Genomic DNA, 18,308 nt, shown 5'->3' on the forward strand with positions numbered 1-18,308 from the left:
CTGTCTCTGTTACGCTCTTCACCCCTCCCTCCTGTACTTCGGCATGTCTCGCTGCCTCCGTTGCCACAGCAACTGAAGGCCCTGGAGGGTGTGTGAGGGGCTGAGTGGGTGCAGGCGGGGGCTGGTGCTCACCCAGTTGCCATGGCTGTTCCAGCTGAGTGACGGTGGGACGTCGTTGCTGCCGGTCCTCTGTGTTCCTTCTTCCTTTTTTGTTCCACGTAGCTCTCCCTCACTATCCATCCACCTATTTACTCACTCTCTCAAGAGGAAGTGCTACAACTTCCCCGCCCAGGAAATGGCCTTCCTGCGATCCGTTACTATGCCAACCAGCTCCAGCTGCTGTTTGTAGAAAAAGAGAGTGATTATGGTCTTAGTCTGTCCTCCTCTCCTCCATCCGCTTCTTCAACCTTCTGTTCTCCATCTATCTGTCTGCTTTGATTTTTTTTTTTTCTACGTCTCTGTGTATGAGATTTTGTCTGGGCATAAGCTTTTTTTTTTTTTTTTCATCCATTCTTTCCCTCTTTCCATTTCTGTATCATGTATCGGGGGTGTTGTCTGCCCCCACCCCAGAGGAGCGCAGCCATAGCTGTTCTTACAGCATCACTGTCAGGCAGGGAGGAGGTCCTTACTACCCACCACCTCCTCCCCTCCTCCACTCCTGACACACATACAAACAAACCGCTAGGTTTAACGCACAGAAGCTCCGCGGAGGCTGCGGGCGTTATAATCTGATGGTGCACAAAGGCGTTTGTGTGCACGTTTCACTTTCATAGAAGGAGAGAGTGAGAGGAGAGGCGTAGGGGGAGAAACGTGAGTGGAAGTGTTGTCAGCCATTTTTCTTATCTTTTTTTTTTCCCCTCTGGATTTCTGTTTATTTATTTATTTATTTATTTTTGACTGGAGATGTGATCGTCAAGAGCGAGAAGCAGCACACTGCTCCTTCCTTGGATAAAAGGATATTGTTTCCCTCCTGATCCACCGTCTCGTATATCTGTGGGAAGCAGATATAGATGTAGATTTTTTTATTTTTTTTTACTGGAATAAACACAGGCGGTGTCGTTTCTTTGGAGAGCCCGATCAGGCCCAAGGAAGGAAGGAAACAGTGGATACTCCCAAAACTGTGAAGAGACGGTGCAGCTGAGGGAGGGGAGAGGGCGGGCAGCTCGAAGGAGGTGAGGGGGGTCTCCGCTGTGGCATAGAGCAGCTCCGAGATGTTAGATGTCATCCAGGTGAATATTTTTTCATTATGAAACCATTAGCAGCAGCAGACAGCAATGGAGTCCCGAGCCAGCAAGATAAAACCCCGGTAAGTAGCCTATCGATGTGCAACATTTTCTCTCCCCACCTTTTATTTATGACCCTGTAGATATGATTACTGGCACTATAATGGACGCGCATCAGATTTCTATCGAGCCCGGCTAAGATGAATGAAGGACGCGTCAGAAACCCGAGTGAGCAGATCACAGGCTGGTTGTTGCCTCAGATTTGTGTCAGTGTGTTGGACTGGACACGGCCGCCATGTGCTCACTGGCACTGACACACGCAAAACGCGCGCACGCCTACATTTTGAGAGCTCCCTGGATTTTAATACATAAATTTTAACGTTACAAAAAATGATAATACTCATAATATGTATTACAATATCTGCTGTAATTTACCAGAAGCACACTTGACAAGCACTCCTTAAGAGGATCCCTACTAATGAGCGTACAATAAAAACACATTATTTAACAGATAAAATAATCTTCAAGCATTTAATGAGGGCGTTTTCTGTGCTCTAACAAATACGTTTTACTTGTTGTTTATCAGCACAGATGTTTTATCTCAAATTTATTGGTTGGGGTTCATTTTTCATGTCATAAAATAGCAGATTTTACTGCACTGAAGCATTAATATGAGACATTAAAGCAACTAAATATTTACCAAGTCTCTGTCTTAAACCAGAAATGTGCTTGTAAGCAGCTGCTGCCGCTGTCCGTGGTGCTGGACGCAGCCTGCTGCTCAGCAGACACTCGTCGGTCTGAGATGATCTGCACTTGAACAGTAAAGGGATTGATCGACTGTCAGTGCCGCTGGCATCATTCACACACTAGGACCACACACACACACACACACACACATACACACATACACACAAGCTATAGATCTTCCTGATGGACCGTTCCTGGGTTACAGAGCACCGATGCTGAGGGGGGAAAATCGCCTTAATATTCCTGTAATAGCCATAGATGTGTCACTGTTGATGAGTTATCCCATCCTCCTTTCTCACACGCTTCTCTGCTCCCCCCAGGGAGGCCCTCCGGATCCTCAGGCCTCCGACAATCTTCACATGAAGTCGGTGCTTCCTGTGATTTTATGAAATGGTTGTTGGTGTCTAAAAATGCTTTAACAAGCAAGTTTCATGGTCCATATTTACATTTGCTGTCAAAAGCAATATTTCTTTCTGAGGGTTGATTTGTTTTTAAAGCACATGTTACTGCCTGCTTCTCAAAAAATGTTAAGATTGTTTTCTCACAAATCTAAGTAAACATCGTATGTAAACCTATAAAACAGCAACCATGCAGCCATTTTTCCCTAAATAAACATAAATATTACTGGCAGACTAGAATAGTGCCTAAAGCCAAAATGCTGTAGAATTCAACAAATCTTCCTCAAATAAATAAACATATAAGCTCGACAGCTGGACGTGGCTGAGTGTCAGTTTTAGCTCCTGTTGGGAAAGTTTTACCATTCGTTTATGCAGCTTTCATCACGTTCTCCTTTCTCTGACTCGTCTCTTTGCCCCTTCATTTGACTTTTGTTTTCCCATGCATACAAATTATTGTTTGTGTAAATATTAATAAATCCCAGCAGGAAACTCGCCCAACGGGCCCACAGATCCTATTACAGAAACGGCATCAACATTTAAATCCCATCACAATTGGCTGCCGTGAAAACAGTTCCATGCTTTTATTTTAGTCTAATGTCTGTAAATGTTGTTCTTGGAGCTGCATTTTGTCTTTACTGAAACTTGATACCTCTAGGACCGCACCAACACTTTACTAGATGTTGATTTTTACCATAACCATGAACATTTTTATATATTTTGTAAAGATTTGTAAAATTAACACTCATTAGTTTTAGGCTGAGCATCCCTGTTTTTATTTACCTAAAATACATATGTTCAAAATGTTAACTATATGTATGTATAAATAAATATGTATGTATGTATGTATGTATGTATGTTAAACTTCCGTAAATACTAAATTCAAACAAATTTAAAGTACACAAGGTATGTTGGATTGTGTATATGTTAGAAGTCTTTTCCACTAATCAAACTGCAGGTTTGTGTTCTTGACTGGTGATGTCACAACTAGTGAAGGGGGAGTCCAGACAGCATATCAAGCTCATTCAACTGGACTTGCTGCCAAAGGGATTTTAATCTCTTGATCCAAAAGGCTCAGGAAATGAGAAGCTGCCGTCGTGGTCGGAGCTAGTGTGTGCTCCCTCTTGGCCTTCCAACACTTTGGAGGCGTCTTTTTCCTGTATCCTTAATTTGAAAATGCAAAGGATAAAAGCTAATTTGACAATTTGTGTTAGAGATGTGAATCTCTGATGTTTTCTTATTTCCAGTGGTCGATTCTGGTCACATTAACGAAGAGTCATTTAGTTTAGCAGCACTGATTCACTCGCTTCACCTGCAGGAGGTTTAGACTCTGAGAGGTGGCTAGTTCTTCCACCAAGCAATCTAGGTCATTAGGTCTGTAATGTAATTGAAGGAGCACCACATCTGCTCACATGTTAGCAGAACCGAGGGTTGTGGCTCGAGCGTTAGAGCAATCCCTAATCCACCTGTGACAGCGGATTGTACGTATTTTCTGCTCGTGGCTGTTTTAAGGTTATGTTGTATGCAGACGAACATTGAATTTAGAGCGCAAGAGGACAGAGATGCATATCAAAGGTTAAATAATCATCACAGCCAGGACATTTAAATTTTTATTCTATCACTAACGGAGTGAAACCACAGAATGAAAGTATAGTTTTTGCAAATCGATGAGATTAAACAGAACAAGGTGCACGTTTGGCCTTGTCATTGGGCACCAGTTGTAAAAGCTTAACAAGTGCGCTGTTTTGACATCCAGTTTGACCCAGTGTGAATTCCATTGGGCCAAAAAGGTCAATGGACCACCACATGCTCATGAACTGAATGGATCCTGGCTTATTGACTGACAGACGGATGACCTAAATGAGTGGAGAGGAAGGATTAAGCCTTTATTATCCCCTCCATTTATCCAGCCTGCCTGCCCCCACTTTGTTTCCACAGCTTCCCCCTTAACTTGTTCTGGAAACCAGTCAGGATATTATCAATATTACTATTATTCACTGACAAAATCATTCATGTGCCTGGTTTGAAGACAATGTGGACTATTGTCCACATGTTCTCGGACTGATCAGAATAATTTAGTTTGATGTGAACTTTACCTTATCGAATTTTCAACCGAAATATGTGAAATATTTTATTAGTGCAGCCTTTGCAGTCAGATTGTGTTTTACAAAAAAAAAAAAAAAACCTTCAGAAGTCTGGAGAATTACCAGTAAAGCCCACTTTAACAACAGAACAAGAAGATCTGAATCCTTAGAAGCAACAGCTACAGTCCTGAACATGTAGGTTTGAAACCCACAAAAATAAGAAACAATAACTTAAAAGAACTTGTTCAAATCTACCTGTCTTCATTTCAAAAGTGTACTGCAGTAAAATATTTATTAACCTTTATTTAACCAGGAAAATCCCAGAGATCACAGATCTGTTTTGCAAGGGAGGCCTGAAGGCAGACTAACACTTCACAGAGATTAGGGCACGTGTCAAGGTGGGTACAAGCAGGTGGGTGTGATGTGGGTGGAGACAAATAAATTGTGTTTGTGCCGTAGAATACACTTTTATAAGATGTGCACACAAAAGTAAGCCATTATTTTTCAATAATTTGCTTTTTCAAAGTGCAGACACACGGGTTGTTTTGTCTCAAACAGATTTCAGTGAGTCTTGAATGAAAAAATAAAATTAAATCCATAAATTTCTTGCAAATTTGAGTCACTGACTAGTGTCTGCCAGTCGCAGCCCACTGCAGCTGTCAACAAAAACAACGCTCTTAGAAATTATAATGAAGTACATATAGACAGTAAATGTAGAACTAGGGAAATTGCATTTCCTGCGAAAATGCTGTGGGCATGCTTATTGCAGAAGGACTTGCTGAAAAGTAGCTAAGGTTAACTAAAAACAAACATGCTGAAATGTAGGTGAAATGGAAGAACAAGCCTAAATTAGCAGAAGAAAGCAGAAAAAACACATATTTGCTGAATTATGTTTAAATAAGCAGAAATGTGCCCAACAAAATCAGAATTTAGCAAAAAAAATAGCTGAAAAGCTGCTAAAAAGACAAAAAGAAGCTTAAACTACCAGAAGTAAGTGGAAAGAGCTGAAATAAGTCAAAATAGTGGAATTAGCTGAAAAAGCTAAAATTATCATAAAAACAGCTAAATAGTAGCTGAGATGGCAAAAAAAGCTGAAAATGGCTGTAAAGAGCATAACAAGCTGATATAAGCATAAAGAAGTTAAATAGGCTGAAAGAAGCAGAAATCCCAATGAAAAGCTTGAAATTTCTATGAAAACAGCTGAAAGTAGCTAAAAATGCTACAAAAAAAGTAGCTGAAAAGGTAGAGCAAGCTTCAATTAGCAGAAAAAAGCAGAAAGAGCATGTTTGCCTATTAAGGATGAAAGAAGCAGAATTTTGCATAAAAAGTGGAAATTATCTGAAAAAAGCTGAAATTAGAAGAAATAAAAAAAAAACTGCTGTAGAGTAACTGAAAGGCAGAAAGAAGCTTAAATTACCAGGAGGAAATGGAGAGCGCACATTTTTGCTGAATTAGGTTGAAAAAAGTTTAAATGAATGCAAAAATTGTGGAATTAGCTGATAAAGCTAAAATTAACATACAAACAGCTAAATGGTAGCTGAAATAAGTGAAATTAGCAGAATTAGGCTTAAATGAGCATAACAAGTTGAAATTAGCAGAACAAAGTTAAATAGGCTTAATGTAGCAAAAATCACCTCCAAAATACAGTGAATTTATTTGAAAACAGCTAAAATTAGATTAATAAAATACTAAAAAAAATTAGCTTAAATGGTAGAACAAGCTTAAATTAGCATAAGGAAGCTGAAAGAACACACTTTTGCCCAATTAGGCTGAAAGAAGCAGAAATGAGCAAGTGGAAATTATCTGGAGAAAAAAAAGGCTGAAATTAGAAACAAAAATCTGAGAAGTAGCTAAAACAGCAGAAAGAAGCATAACTTACCAGGAGGAATTGGAGAGAGCACGTTTTAGCTGAATTAGGCTGAAACAAGTTTAAATGAGCATGCTTCATAAACATCCTCTCGTTTGCATCTCCTGTCAGCTGCAGCACCTGCGCTCTGTGTGAACTGCAGCACCGCGAGAAGAAACACGATGAGATTGCAGCTCGCTCACAGACAACCAAAAATTCATCACGCAGCCTCGTCCAGGCGGTTACAATAACGTTACATTCAGCTGGAGGCACACAGAGTGAAGCCAGCCAGACAAGGGGGTGGAAATGGCAGCCCGAGGGGTGTTGGTGACTGACTGGGCCCTCCGGTCCACCATTTTGGTTGGTGCAGCCAGATAATTAAACGTGATGGAAATCTTTGACAAGGCGTAATCACATCACACCTCCGTGCTGGAGGAGCTTCACTGTCTGACTCTCGCCTCACGCTGACACACACAGACTCTTTGTAGATTGATACGTTTCTTCTTATTTCTCCTCTCAAACACCCCAGAAATAATTTCCTTTTCAATCAGTGTACAGCAGCAATATTTAAAGATCTGCAAACATTATTGTGGTTCAGTGTTAACAACTGCAAACACTCATTTTGCTAAATGTTCCTCAGTGGTGGTGATTTTATCTTCCATAAAAACCCTTTACATAAATCACAATACATAAAGATAACGATAAAAACAAAAATAAAGTTGATTTCCATTGTTAATGAAAAGTTCTAGCTTGTTTATTTTTAAACAGATGTCCTCAGATGAACTTTCACTGACACGATCTAGACTTTCTGTTCACGTCCAAAGAAACAGAAAGAAAAATGAATTACCGGCAGTTTATTCAAGTCGTACGAACACCTTCTATAGATCTTACTAATTTTTGCATTAAAGTTTGTTTTCTTCAGAAAATGTAAAAAAAAAACAAAAAAAACTACACAGTTCAAACATTTTAAAGGAAGAAATTCTAAACCCAATATTCTCACAGAAGCTTAGATTAGTTCTGATTTCCTGAAGTAGATCACGTAGATTAGCCTCATTTGACTTGTGGGTTGAAAATGTAATATTAATGATCTGCCACAGCCAAAACTGCAGACATGTTCCTGTTTTTATTTTTCTACATTCACCTTATAATCCAGCTGTTTTTGCTACTTTTTTTGCCATCTTATTTTAATTTGTAAAAAATAGTTGTAAAAAATCTGTATGCCTTTTTATAATTGTCTGTTCTTTTCGCTGTTGTCATCATTCTTTGTTTAAATCAGGTCTCTCTTGTAAATGAGTCCTTGGGGCTCAATGGGATTAACCTGTCTAAATAAAGGTTGAATGAATATAATATAATATAATAATATATATAATCATACAGATAATGAAAAAACAACATTTATTGTCACAGAGAACGAGAAGCACTGAGTTAGTGGACTTGCTTTAAAATCAGCTGAATACTCAGAAGTAACGTGGACTCAGATGAATTGTCTCGTTGATTTGGGTTCAGACGTGGCAGAGTGACTGACTCAAGTGACTCGAGTGACTCAGATGGACCTGAGTCCATAAAATGAACCACCTTTACATCACAGGTTGTTTTAACAAACTGTGCAGCTCCAACAGTTTCATTTATGTATTTATTTATTTATGTTTGTCTGTTGTGTTAAAACCTTCCAGCTGCTGGCTCTGTGATGTATTTTACATTTTGGGTCATCTCCACAGAGAAGTGTGTCGGCTCGTTTACAGTATTTTTAATTGCACAACTTTATGCAGTATGTTTTACTCGTTCCCCCATTAGTGCCTGATGTTCACCAAGTTTATTCACGTTATAGGATTAATTAGGGCGTTTCCTCGATGTGCTAAAAGCAACATTTCTGTTTTGTTGTAATTTGACCGAATGTTTTTCTGCAGTCAGGCAGTTCTGTAAAAGAAACAGACGTTTGCATTTTAATAATACTCGTGTTGTTACCTGAATACCAGAACTGTGAGCTTCAGGAGAACTTTCTTTTCCTCATTTGTTCTCACATCTAAGCCCTTAATCTGACACTTCAGTGACACGTGAGGATATCTCAATCTCACCTCTATTTGTGGCTGACTTTGTTAAATCTCACATTTGTAACTAATTTAGTGAAACCATATGATTTCTTCACATTTATTTCAAAGTTGTTTAATTAAAAAGTTGTATAAGTCTGAGCTATTTTAGAATCACCAATTCATAGTTTTGCCTGCGTATTGTTGCGTTAACAAGGCAAACAAATTTATTTAAAGTAGGAATTTTTAAAAAATTACACAAGTTTTTAATCAAAATTAATTATTTGTTTTGTCCCTTGTTTTTTTTTTTTTTTTTACAAAAACTGAAGCTTGCATCTGCCTCACAACACCCAGTTTCTTTGTTTATGAATAATAAATAAGAGATAAAATAAGATCTATTCTACCAGATTTATTTATAAAGCACTTTAAACAATCACAGGACCAAGAGAAAAATAAAAGATGATAAATAAAACACTTGACATTAATGACACAAGATCAACAAAGAAGAAGTTAACTAAAAACACGGCTGAATATTAAACATTAATAAAACTTATCATCATTAAAAATAAACTACACACTGCAAAGACTAAGGACAAGAGACTGGGCTAAAGGAGATATTTAAGTTTTATGTATCGGCGTGGAAGAACCTGTTTAATGTGCAACAAAGATCATACGTGTCAGAAGAAAACTTTCATGTTTAATCTTTAAATACTTACAACTAAAGAGCGACATCGTGCAGAGCGTGGCTGTCAGCAGGCGTGTTGGGGTGACCAGCGGTGGCTGCTGGGACAGCTGATACTGACCATCTGCATGTGTTGTATGTACGTGTGTGTGTGGTGTGTGTGCAGCTCCCTGCAGACTTCAGCAGACTTCATCTGGCCGACGGCCTACACCCACAGGTGACCCACGTCTCCTCCAGCCACTCAGGATGTAGTATCACCAGCGACTCTGGGAGCAGCAGCCTGTCTGACATTTACCAGGTATGTGCTCGCTGGCCTCGGACCCCCGGCTCGGCCTCTCCTGGGTGGTGAAGTCTGAACGATTGTTTTACTTTGAGTCGATGAGGTAATCAGTGGGACAACAACATCTTAAAGGTACTCATTATAAATCATGAAGTAACTTATCCCAGGCTACATCAACTGGTGCAGCTTTGAATTTCAGTATTTCGTCTGTGGACCGCCGTACTGCCACCGCGGGCGGCACGGTGGATCAGTTGGTTGAGCTGCCACCTCTCGGTGAGAAGGTCGCCAGTTCAAATTCCGGTCCGGGGGTCTTTCTGGGTGGAGTTTGCATGTTCTCTCCGTGCATGCGTGGGTTTTCTCCAGGTACTCTGGTTTCCTGCCACAGACCAAAAACATGCATGTTAGGCTGACTGGTAACTCTAGATTGTCTCTAGGTGTGAGTGAGAGAGTGACTGGTTGTTTGTCTCTATGTGTCCCTGTGATGGACTGGAGACATGTCCAGGTGTCTCCCGCCTCTCGCACAGTGACTGCTGGATATGGACACCAGTGACCCTAAAAGGAAGAAGCGGGTAAAAGATAATTTCAGTAGTTTTACATGTACTGATGTGCACCTGCGACTGATTTTCATGACGCTACAAGGAGTACCTTTAAAGCTGGTTGTTAAACTTCAATCTAAAACGTAAAGCTTTCACAGAAGAAATATGTTCTATGTTATAATAAACATCTAGACACGTTCTGAGCACAAACCTGGGTTCACATGAAGCAGGAAATCTGAACTGATGTCCAGCGAGTTGGAAATCCTCCTCCTTGTGGCGAAATGACAACTGTCCCTGTGTGAGTTCTCAATAATCTCATTAAGCTGGACATTTTCTCTGCCATTAATTCAAAGGTTTTGCTGCCAGAAGGACCACGGGACACTGACAGGAGGCTGTCAGGTCTCATGGGGGGGTGTGCAGAAAGGCTGGTGGCAGAGAGCAGGTGGTCCAGCCTACATCCTGCCTCCACTTCTGCCTGTCATCACCTCAAAGCAGAAGTCCAGGACTCCCAGGGAGTCATGACATCTCACGTGATAACTTTATGCTGAACTGTGACTGAAATCCCCACAAACTTCACAGATTTCATGTTTTCTTGATGATGTTCACACAATATGTGACAATAACAATTAATAAATAGAAAAAATAACCATAAAGTGTTAGATTTGTCAGGAAACAGTTCCAGTCAGAAGAATGCAGAAGCACACTGTTGTGACTGTGGACTTAGCTCAAACCCTGCAACTAATCCTCTTAGCGTGGCACATCCACCATGCTGGATGCTAACGCCGTCACCTGCTTCCTGTTTGTTGGTCTTCCTGTGATTCTACTCAGAGCAACATTCAGTCACAATCACTTTATTTTGCTTGCGCCTCTTACCGACGTGTATTTCCTGCGTTAGCTGTGGTTGTTGAGCACAGCTGGATGTTTCAGAGTGAGACGTGTTGAGTCCCCGAGCGGTGTGTTTACTGTACGTTTGGCTATGTTTTGGCTGGCTGGGGGGGTTAAACAGGCTCTGCTGTCCTCAGTCTGGTCTGGTTCTGGTCTTAGTGCCATCTGCTCTCGGCTTTATGACGGCCTCTTGATTTCCCTCTGTCAGAATCACGCTCAGTCCTGTTCTCTCCTTTTCCTTCTTGGCTGGACGTTTTATCTCGTAACTGGGTCCTCTGTCTCTGAAACACCGTATCTCGTCCTGGTTTCTCTTTACACTCACTTTGTCTTGTATTTTTTAATCACAGTTGAGCTCACCAATGATTCATTTTTGTTCTTTGGTTTTGCTGTTCTATCTGTTGAAATGATTTGTCTCAGATATGTGTAACATTTAGACTTTCGGGACAGCCACCGACATTGGTCTGTAACTACCTTTCAAACAGGTCACAGCAAGTGGGGGTTGACTCTATTCATAGTTTTTTCTGGTTACATCAGGTGTACCCCAAGGCTCCATTCTTGGTCCAACTCTTTTCTCCATATTTATAAATGATATTGCATTATGTTAGTGAGACTCCATCCATGTATATGTCGATGACACTATTTTATATGCTTTTGATTCTAATCCGAATGAAGCTGTGAAGTCTCTGCTGTGGTGTTCTTGAAATCCAGCAGGCCTTTTCTGACTTAAATTTGTCCTTAAATGCCAAGAAAACTAAATGTATGTGTTTTGGTCATGGAGGAGGAACCATACCCTCCTCGGTGAACTTCACCACTTTAAACTGTGATATTATAAAAGAGGTAACAGTTTATAAATATTTTGGAATTTGGATTGATGGTGCTCTGTCCTTTTCACATCATGTTAATGTTTTACAATTTAAGGTTAAAGCCAGACTTGATTATCAATATAGAAATCAATCTTTGTTTACATTGACTGCAAAATGCACCATTGTTGAAAAAAACATTCTACCTCTGTTGGATTATGGAGACATAACGTGCAAACATACAATACAGACATAAATGGTCAAGACTGAATAGTTTATGACCTAATTAAACTGAATAAATACAACAATTAATGTATAATGTGATGCCATGTTGTTTCTACTCTTTCTGAGTTTTTATTTCAGAAATACGTTTGAAATTAACAGGTTTTTTTCTGCTTTCCTGGTGTCCCTGTCATAACTACAGATGTTTGTTTTTCTTTTATGTTGGTCATTAATGTAGTCGGATTCTTGCTTCTTTCTTTTTTGTTATTTTTGTTAAATAGATGAGACATGCTCTTGGTTATTTACTCTTGAGATGTCAGTAGGTGAATTCTGTGTGTTAGTAAAAAAATATAAAAACTGGATGTGACCATTTTGGGTCCTTGTTCTTTGCTGACAAATTTGTGAAAAATTGTAGTTGAATGGCAGAATTTGGGGCTGGTTTGAGTGATTTGTGCCTCTGCTTCAGTAATAACCTGCTCAGAGGCTGAAACAACTTCTCAGTTTTTAAAACACGTGACGAGTGCGTTGGCAGAGCAATAATAAGTCCCATCCCGGTTGGATAACAGGCTGGAGTCCCCAACTCACACGCTTTGGTTAACTGCTGTCCAAGAATAAAAACACGCCCCTAGAGTTTGGTTGTTGAGGATTAAAATTTTAAAGGACTAGTAATAATGACTGAACTGTTGTACTTTATGCCGCTCGGTTTAAATATCCGTGGTTTGAAATGGTATCAAACTCACGCAAAACCTTTTATTTATGTATTTATTCGTTGTGTAAAAAAGTAAATTTGAAATAAACCACCTAGTGTTTGGCAGGAGGCTCGTGAATGTGTTTAAATGTTTCTTTCATTATGTTTTCAGGGAGGAAATTTGAATGATTTAAAATAAGGTGGAAAATAATTGTCAGCAGACGTCTGGTGCCTGGCCCTGAATACAGTTTTGCAAGTTGTTTGTATACATGAAAAATGTGATGTTCAAAAATTAGACCAGCAAAAAGTGGCTGCACGGCAAGCTGGTTAACACTGTGGCTGAACGGTTCAAAGAATTATAGCACTGTTACGTTTTAATATTAGTGGTCGTGTTTCTCATCATGTTGCTGATGCAAAGGTAAAGAGATGCTGAGCAGGGCAGGTAAAGATTATTGATGGGAGCGCTGAGCGGTTTAACAACAAGGCTGCTTCGATAACCGTGTCCTTCAGCTGAAGTGATGAGTTCCACATCATCCTCACGTCACTGCCAGCATGGCGGCCTGTTTGTGACTGAATAAATCATGAAATTGGTCCTTTGAAAGCATTGATCCAAGAATAGCCCTCATGAAATATTAACAGCGCCTGACTTACCCACTGACTCCTAATGCCTACTGCAGATTTATGGATTTTTGATACATGCAAAACATGAGAACAAGTCAGCACTAGAAAACAAAAGCTCTGAGCCAAACTGCACCTGAGCACAGTGTAAACTGCTCGTGTTCAGTTTAGTCAGTGGTTAAGTTACGGAAGTTATCGGCAACACAAAAGTAATTTTTAAGGACCAGCTCTCACTGTTGCTTCCATCGTCTCCGCAGACCCCGCCTTGACTCCGCCTGCCAGATTGTGCGCTGGTGACGCCCAAATAGCCAGTAAAACTAAATCATTAATGACTTTTTTCTTCATGGCATTTGAGGAGAAATGACACAGGAGGACACTCTTTAAATGAAAATTTAAAGCAGACTGGCGGTCGAAGCAGCGAAGATGCGTCTGGCTCTGGGATTTTGCGGACAGTTTGCTAAGGCAACATTTTCTTCTCTTTCTGTTAAAAAGCTTGAGGTTGGACTTTGTGTCGTGGTAAGAGATCTCTTTGTTGTTTGGCGGCAGCACTGCTGTTTGGTATTGTTTTGTAATTACTCTGGTTTTGCTCTGTGAGAGCGTTTCATGTCGTCTGAACCAAGCAATATGCCTCCTCTGCCGTGCACGGGTGTACTTTCTTTGATGAAAGCAGCAGAAGAACCCCCGTTAGTAGAGCTCATGCCCAAGTAATAGCATTACATTCACTTCTCATCTTAGTTCATTTCTGTGGCTTCGCACATTTTTCATCTTGCGCTTTCAAAGAACTCGATCTGGCTGTGGAGTTTGCTGAGGGGGAGAGAACGAGAAAGTTGGCAGTTAATTAGCTTGTTACTATGCATAGCAGACTGTTTGATATTCAGTGTTGTCTGTCTTCCTCATACTGTACTCAGCACCTCATTTCACAAAATGTGTTAAATCTGTACAGTCTCAGCGCGTTTGGTTGGAAATGTTCTGTCAGAGATGATGTTCTCTTGTAAAATGGCTGAAAATTCATCCTAAGCATGTTCTCTTAGTTGCTTACACTCTGAAGCATCGTGTGTTGAGCTCGCAGCTTAATTTAGTTTGATGTGTCGCTGATGGACTCTACAGGAGCGTGAGTGATGGCTGCAGATGTCTGACTCTGTTGTTGGACTGCTCTGAGCTGCTGATGCTGGATGAAGGTGCCACTTTCCCCCCGTGTTCATTTTTTAAATCACAGACTCACTCCTCGTCCGTTTTCTTTCTGCAGGCCACTGAGAACGAGCCAGGTGACATGGACCTGAGCGGCCTGCCCGAGACCGCAGTCGACTCTGAGGAGGACGATGACGAGGAGGACATCGAACGAGCGTCGGACCCCCTCATGAGCCGGGACATCGTGCGGGACTGTCTGGAGAAGGACCCCATGGACAGAACCGACGATGACATTGGTAAGCCCTCGAGTTAGGGGTTATACTTTCCTCTATTGCTCACATTATGATGTAAAAAGTTAGTAGACACAGTTTGGGCCTTGAGACACTTCTAGTCATAAAATCATTGACTATGCTGCTTTTATTTTAAGTCTTGCCACCTTTTCTTTTCTCCATGCCACAAAATTCTTCATTAGGAGGATATTTTTGGAGACCGATATGAGCTAAAACTAAATGAACCATTTTCTAAATGTAATATTTTTATTTAAATCAGCCACGTTCACATCAGACTAAAGTCTGCGCTGCTCTCGTTTACGATGTTGACTTTCGAGTAATTGTCAGAGCCACATCAGGCTTTTTGTATCATCTCCCTTAAAGCTGTGACTCAACTCCAACGCTAATGATAGGCATGTAAAAAAAATAAGCACGCACAGTCGGGGCTTAGCTCCTGCTGTGGATGTGGTGAGGCTGAAGCTGTGGACATAGAGAGAGGGGGGAGTGCCACCCCCTCCCCCATCCTCACTGATCTCCCTCCTGCACAGCCCCCGCCTCTTCCAGCAGGCTTTTCTAGGTCACTCCTGCACATCCTCTCACCTCACCTCTCCCAGAGCATTAAAGTTTCAGTGCCGCTGCAGCTTCACACACGACGCTGTTGCCATGCCGAGCCCAGGTCAGCCGGTGCACCAGGCTGGTGCTGGTCAGGCCGGAGGCGGGGGCTACATCGTAGATTATGGTAGAAGAACGTTATTTGGTCTTTAGTGCTGTGAAACAGGTTGAACATTTTCTTCTACCTAGTATTTGCTCTGGGTGACACACCCAATGAAATGCATTCAGTAATAAAGCCAGATTCTTCTAAACCTCTTGCTGCAGAGCTTCATGCAGCTAATCCAAGTCTCAGAAGCTGCTGCTTGTAATTTTAAACTAAATAATTATTTGACAACAAGAAAAAGTACTTTTGTCAGTTAAAATATTTTCCAAACGTCCCAAATATTTCTGCATCAGAATGACACTACTGTAGTCCATCGCTACTTCGTGGTTCGTTTAGTACAGACTTGCTCTATCGTGGTTTTTCAAAATAAGAGTGGATGAGCCGCACGATCGGCATGGAAGTTTTATATAAAATAAATTATTTTAAATTATTTAACACCTGCTGCACTTCTGTGCAGCCCACACTCCAGGATAAACTTCCTACTGCAGTGGGGGAAGTGTTTAAAATGCCTTAGTATATATACTGTATATATATATATATATATATATATATATATATATAAATACACCACATTGACAAAAGTATTTGCTCACCCATCCAAATTATCCAAACCAAGTGTTCCAATCTCTTCCATGGCCACAGGTGTATAAAATGAAGCACTTAGACATGAGACTGTTTTTACAAACATTTGTGAAAGAATGGGTCGCTCTCGGGAGCTCCGTGAATTCCAGCGTGGAACTGTTAGGACGTCACCTATGCAACAAATCCAGTCGTGAAATTTCCTCGCTCCTAAATATTCCACAGTCAACTGTCAGCTGTATTATAAAAGCCTGGAAGTGTTTGGGTATGACAGCAACTCAGCCACGAAGTGGTAGACCACGTAAACTGACGGAGCGGGGTCAGAAGAGTTGAAGCTGTTCTAGCTGCAAAGGGTGGACCGACGTCATATTGAACCCTATGGATTAGGAATGGGATGTCACTTAAGCTCATATGTGAGTCAAGGCAGGTGAGAGAATACTTTTGGCAATGTAGTGTATATATATATATATATATATGTGTGTGTGTGTGTGTGTGTGTGTGTGTAAATGTATATAATTCAAAAATAAACTACTACTTACTTCTTGTACTACTATTCATGCTTTGTGGTTTTTCACTTATCGCGGGGCTTCAGGGTACAGATCCCCCGTGGTGAACGAGGGACTACGGTAATGCAGTTTGGTGGTTGCGTGAACTTGGTTTTTAACGGACATGAGCAGATCTAAATTCATCGTTGAGCTGATTGTTTGTTTGCTTCCCACTTCGTTCATGCAACTTCATCACTGACAGAGTCAGCATTCTCCAAATCCACCAGGAAATTCACATTTTTCATGAAGTAGTTTTCTGCATCTATTGAAAAATACAGATTTGAAGGCATCAAACTACGACGTACCATCAAACAGTAAATTATTCTTATGTTAAAAAGATATGCAGATCTGACTTACAAAGAACTTAAATAGGCTTGAACAGAGGTCACTGAGTGATTTGTCAGCTATTATTTCTGGCTTGCCTGAAAGTTTTGTATCAGTAGAATTGATATTTGGCTTTGTGTTATAATGATAATGTCATAATGATTTCTTGTCCTGGCCGCATCATGACGATGGTGATGATCTGTTTGATCTGCTTTTTTATGGCATAAACAAAGAGAGGCTCAGAACTCGTCTTTCAATGTCAGTTCTTTGTATTTTTGTTCTTAAGTTCTCTGTTTTGTCCCTGTCACAGAGCAGTTACTGGAGTTCATGCACCAGCTGCCAGCCTTTGCCAACATGACCATGTCGGTGCGGAGGGAGCTCTGCGCCGTCATGGTCTTCGCTGTGGTCGAGCGTGCCGGCACCATCGTCCTCAACGATGGAGAGGAGGTGCGTGTTGATAGAAAGTCCTGCTCATCGCCTCCCGTCTTACATTGAATTATGTTTATACATTTACATCTCTGCCTCTCGGTGAACTGAACCTTATTATCACCTCCACACACCAACAAATCTTTTCTTTTTCACGTCATGTTTTTTTTCTGCTCTATTTAACCTGAATGGCTGACATCACTTATCGCTCGGTGCTGTTCGCATCCCATAGGCACCCAAAGCTGGACATGCTTAGTGTTTTTCTTTCTCTTGGGTCAAGACATGACATTCAGTTTGAAAGAAGGCAGTTTGCTTATTTTTCACTAAAATGCACTTTAACAAAAGCGTCTCTAAGGTCTGGCTTCGACAGTAAACGGAGGCTTTAAGGGAATTCAGGGTTCAGTGAACACGTTTTTTATTGTGTATGAGCCTCCACAATGTCAGTTTTCAGGAATTCTTGGAAACACGTTTTAAATTCAGCATGTTTTTATGAAAACTAAAACTATGTTCTTGTAACTGATCTTTGTGTTTATTGAATATATTTAAGTCGGTCTCTGTTGTACCCACCGGACAAAGTAAGAAGCCGTGTATTAGTGCAGCCAGCTACTTATAATCAATGCAGAAGTACTTTTGATAATCTGCTTTGATTTATTACACGGGGAACTGTGCGGTCCTGTAACCCTGAGGTTGTGGGTTCGAGCCCAGGTTTCATCAGGAAGGGCATGCGGCGTAAAACTTTTGACAAATCTTTCATTTGAGTTCAGTGACTGTGAAGAAGGGAGCGGCCGAAATAAACATATTTTGATTTATTATGAGGCTTTAGCTGCTGGAACTACGACCATTAAAACTAATAATCAAGCTGCTTGTTGCAAACTAAGAATTCAAATGTAAAACATGTTATTCTGAACCGTAATAAATGGTGCAGTTTTAAAGAGTTTCCTCCAGTAGTTTTTTAGATAAGCAGTCCTGAAATGCAGGCACACACTGAACTTTTATCTGCACACGTTACTCAACAAATCTGAGTTTGAATTTAAATATGAGTTTAAATATGTGAAAATACTTCAAAATTGTCAGATATCTTGTCGTCAAAACTTTATCACAGTTCAACTATTTTCCTATTAAACTTTGCTCTTTTTTTTTATTTTTATTTTAAGAACACATTAACATAAAACAATTGTGGAGAATTAATTTAGACTTTTTTTTTGTGGGGGGGGGGGGGGGGGGGGAGGACGTTCTTCTTTTTTTTTCTAGCTTTTTATTTTTTTTTTTTTTTTTTTTTTTGTTTTTTT

The 18,308-nt window shown here is 40.5% G+C and overlaps 1 protein-coding gene across 1 annotated transcript in view; it reads left to right on the forward strand.

Moving 5' to 3' along the window:
- The first annotated feature begins 1,166 nt into the window (after nt 1-1,166).
- The window catches only part of rapgef2b (Rap guanine nucleotide exchange factor 2b), a 38,313-nt gene continuing 21,171 nt past the window's right edge, over nt 1,167-18,308 (forward strand). The window contains exons 1-4 of the mRNA XM_037675151.1: nt 1,167-1,306; nt 9,171-9,302; nt 14,280-14,457; nt 16,904-17,040. Coding sequence (XP_037531079.1) covers nt 1,247-1,306; nt 9,171-9,302; nt 14,280-14,457; nt 16,904-17,040 — 507 coding nt within the window. The 5' untranslated portion in view covers nt 1,167-1,246. The remainder of the gene's footprint in view (nt 1,307-9,170; nt 9,303-14,279; nt 14,458-16,903; nt 17,041-18,308) is intronic.

Source organism: Nematolebias whitei, chromosome 4 (genome assembly GCF_014905685.2).
Source record: "Nematolebias whitei isolate Nwh7 chromosome 4, NemWhi1, whole genome shotgun sequence".
NCBI lineage: Eukaryota > Metazoa > Chordata > Actinopteri > Cyprinodontiformes > Rivulidae > Nematolebias > Nematolebias whitei.